This window comes from Bison bison, unplaced genomic scaffold (genome assembly GCF_000754665.1).
Source record: "Bison bison bison isolate TAMUID 2011002044 unplaced genomic scaffold, Bison_UMD1.0 scf7180017864492, whole genome shotgun sequence".
Lineage (NCBI taxonomy): Eukaryota > Metazoa > Chordata > Mammalia > Artiodactyla > Bovidae > Bison > Bison bison.
The window spans coordinates 3196537-3200353 of record NW_011495051.1 but is presented as its reverse complement, the minus strand read 5'-3'; the positions used below and the strand labels follow the sequence as shown (position 1 = coordinate 3200353).

The 3817-nt window shown below is 51.9% G+C and overlaps 1 protein-coding gene across 1 annotated transcript in view; it reads right to left on the bottom strand.

Annotated features, from left to right (window-relative positions):
- Positions 1-3817, bottom strand: part of ANKRD24 (ankyrin repeat domain 24) — a 33093-nt gene that overhangs the window by 16466 nt on the left and 12810 nt on the right. The window contains exons 4-7 of the mRNA XM_010828452.1: positions 3724-3815; positions 3558-3646; positions 2290-2354; positions 1699-1756 (exon numbers count right to left, since the gene is read on the bottom strand). Of these exons, the coding sequence (XP_010826754.1) occupies positions 1699-1756; positions 2290-2354; positions 3558-3646; positions 3724-3815 (304 nt within the window). The remainder of the gene's footprint in view (positions 1-1698; positions 1757-2289; positions 2355-3557; positions 3647-3723; positions 3816-3817) is intronic.

Genomic DNA, 3817 nt, shown 5'->3' with positions numbered 1-3817 from the left:
ACACAAGCTGGAATCAAGATTGCCAGGAGAAATAACAATAACCTCAGATATGCAGATGACACCACCCTTGTGGCAGAAAGTGAAGACGAACTAAAAAGCCTCTTGATGAAAGTGAAAGTGGAGAGTGAAAAAGTTGACTTAAAGCTCAACATTCAGAAAACGAAGATCATGGCATCCGGTCCCATCACTTCATGGGAAATAGATGGAGAAACAGTGTAAGACTTTATTTTTTGGGGCTCCAAAATCACTGCGGATAGTGACTGCAGCCATGAGATTAAAAGATGCTTACTCCTCGGAAGGAAAGTTATGACCAACCTAGATAGCATATTCAAAAGCAGAGACATTACTTTGCCAACAAAGGTCCGTCTAGTCAAGGCTATGGTTTTTCCAGTGGTCATGTATGGATGTGAGAGTTGGACTGTGAAGAAGGCTGAGCGCTGAAGAATTGATGCTTTTGAACTGTGGTGTTGGAGAAGACTCTTGAGAGTCCCTTGGACTGCAAGGAGATCCAACCAGTCCATTCTGAAGGAGATCAGCCCTGGGATTTCTTTGGAAGGACTGATGCTAAAGCTGAAACTCCAGTACTTTGGCCACCTCATGCGAAGAGTTGACTCATTGGAAAAGACTCTGATGCTGGGAAGGATTGGGGGCAGGAAGAGAAGGGGACGACAGAGGATGAGATGGCTGGATGGCATCATCGACTCGATGGACATGGGTCTGGGTGAACTCCGGGAGTTGGTGATGGACAGGGAGGCCTGGCGTGCTGCGATTCATGGGGTCACAAAGAGTCGGACACGACTGAGCGACTGAACTGAACTGACGTTATTATCTGCTGTGTGCCCAAGGGCTTATGGGATTTTGTTTTGCTGCCGTAATCTCATTGTTTAGAACAGAACCTGGCACACAGCAGACACTTGACAAATATTTATTGAATGAAAAAAACCAAGAAGCTTCCATAAAGTAAGCAAAGGCTTTGCTACCACTAGGTGGCAGCGTACTTTAACTGCAGGGAATGTTTCAACTAAATAAAACTCCAAAGCAAATGTATATCATGTTTTCACTTGAGAGTCATCAAGTGAAAGACATTTCCAAATGTCATGGGCCTGGTGTTTAGACACTGGGCTGGGCTCTGGCTCAAGGGGTTTGGGTCTCTTCCCCTCCCTTGGAAAACTTTGGAGTTGATGATTATGAAGACCTTCAGCCTTCCTGAGGTTCCCTAGGAGTTCCTTGAAGCAATAACCCTCCAATCGTCCTCACCCAGGCCGGGCATACAGTAGGCTGTGCTTTGGGGTCAGGCGGCCTGGATCCTCCCCACTTCCTTGTTTACAGGACTCAATTCCTTTGTCTGTCCAATGGTGCTCCAGTGGCTAAGAATTTGCCTTCCAATGCAAGCGGCTTGTGTTCGATCCCTGGTAGGGGAACTAAGACCCTACATGCTGTGGAGCAACTAAGCCTGAGCACCGCAACTACTGAGCCTGTGAACCACAACTAGAGAAGCCTGTGTGCCACAATGAAGAATGATGCAATGAAGATACAGTACAGCCAAAAAAAAAAAGAAATGATAATGCAGAGCAAGGGGCTCTGTGAGGAAGAAGGTGGAATATGTCCCAGGCACATCCCCAGAACCCCAGGTAGAATAATCCCCAAGCTCAGCCTCTGGGGGCCGTGGTGGCCAGGGTGAGGCTGGGCTGTACCCACCTGCATGATGCAGGGCGGTCCACCCGCTGCTGTCCACTGTATCCACCGCGCAGGATGCCTGGGGGGAGGGATGGGTCATTGGAGTTGGAGCCATCCTTGTTTGTTGTCTAATTTCTCTAGGAACTGCTCTTCCTTGGGCTTTGCTGTATTTCAGGCTCCTTGGCCCTTCCCCCCTCCCACCCACCCCCGTGCTCTGTGGAACCCACTCCTCATGGGCCCCCATCTTGACTCTTATGAAAATTGGTGAGAAAGAGGGATTAGCTGGGAGCCCAAGGGCAGCTGGGGTTTTGGGGAGTAGGTGGGAGCCCTGAAAGTGGCTATGGCTAAGAGAGTATCCAGAGTTTAGGGAGAAGGTGGGGCTCGGGGGTCATCTGATATTCAGAGTATTTCTTGGATGTGGGACATAGCTGGACACTTGGAGACTCTCATTGTCCAGGGAGTAGCTAGGACTCAGGAATAAAAGGGGCCAAGGAATACCTAGGATTCGGGATGTATCTGGGGCTTCTGTGAATTGCTGGAACTCATCAGGAATAGTCAGGGCAGGGGAATATCGGGGGGTTGGGAAGTGTTGGAGACAGGAAAGGAAATGACCTGCAGTAGTTGCTTCAAGCACTGTGGGTGCCCGTACTTAGCGGCCAGGTGGAGGGCGTTGTAACCTAAAAGGGAAAATGAATATTCTAGAATGTACTAGAGCTTCAGATACTCAGGGAGCTTCTGCTGCCCCCCAAACCTGTGTCAATAATTGTGATGACTCTGTCTAGCTAGTCTCCAAACCCAGGTATTCTCAAAACCCTGCTACTCCCGGGGGCAGAGACTCTCCAAGCCCCAGCTGGTCTGAGTCTCAGACAATCTCATCCTAGCTACACTTCACATCTTTCCATTCCTCAAGCACTACGGTCCTCAGCTACTCTCCATGTCCTCAGCTGCTCCCTCTGTTCCCAGCTACTCCTCAGGTCCCCAGCTACTCCCCAACGTCTCCATCTACTCCTCGGGTCTCCAGCTGCTCCCCAGGTCCCCAGCTACTTTACGTGCTGTGCTTAGTTGCTCAGTCGGGCCCAACTCTTTTTGACCCCAGGGACTGTAGCCCGCCAGGCTCCTCTGTCCATGGGGATTCTCCAGGCAAGAATACTGGAATGGGTTGCCATGCCCTCCTCCAGGAGATCTTCCCAACCCAGGGATCAAACCTGGGTCTCCCACATTGCAGGCAGATTATTCACCGTCTGAGCCACCAGGGAAACCCAAGAATACTGGAGTGGGTAGCCTATCCCTTCTCCAGGGGATCTTCCTGACCCAGGAATTGACCTGGGTCTTTTGCATTGCAGGTGGATTCATTACCAGCTGAGCCACCAGGGAAGCCCTAACTATTCTATAAGCTCAACTATATCAAAGTGCCAGCTATGCCCCTATGTTTGATACTCTGTAAATCCCCAGTACTCCATACATTCTGGCTCCTGCACCTGGCTATGCCCCATGCCTCATTACTCCCTGAGCTCCTGCTACCTCTAAACCCCAGCTACTCCATGAACCTCAGATACTCCCCCCAAAAAACTCTACTAGTTATTCTCATGCCCTCAGATGCTCCTCAAGCTCAGACACTCCTCTGTTTCTGCTGCTTCCTCTGACTCAGCCACTACCTGAGTCCCAGCTCCCCTGATCCACAAGTTGCCTCAGTCGGTCTATTGCCAACCAGTCTCCATCCTTGGGTACTGCAGCCTAACATGCTCCTGTCCCCAGGGGCACTGAAGGGAACCTCCCTTTTCAGCAGGACACTGAGGCCATGAAGCAGGGTGTGACTGGACCCTCAAGCTGGGCACCTGGTCAGAGTTCCTCCTCCCTCCCCCAGGGCCGGCGGGTAGTACCTGCCCCATCCGTGCTCATGGCGTTGGCGCCGTGTGCCAGCATCACCTCAAGACAGCTGGCTGCACCCCTCATGGCTGCCAGGTGGAATCTGGAGGCCAGAGGTCAGGGGTCAACTGCAGGGTGGCCACCCCTCAGCCCTCACACCCCCAGGACATGGAGACTCACGCGGACTTGCCCTCGGGGTCCAGCTTGGTGGGCACCAGCCCCTTGCGGGCGATGAGGGAGGCCACCCGCGTGGGATCGTTGTTCTCCACCGCCT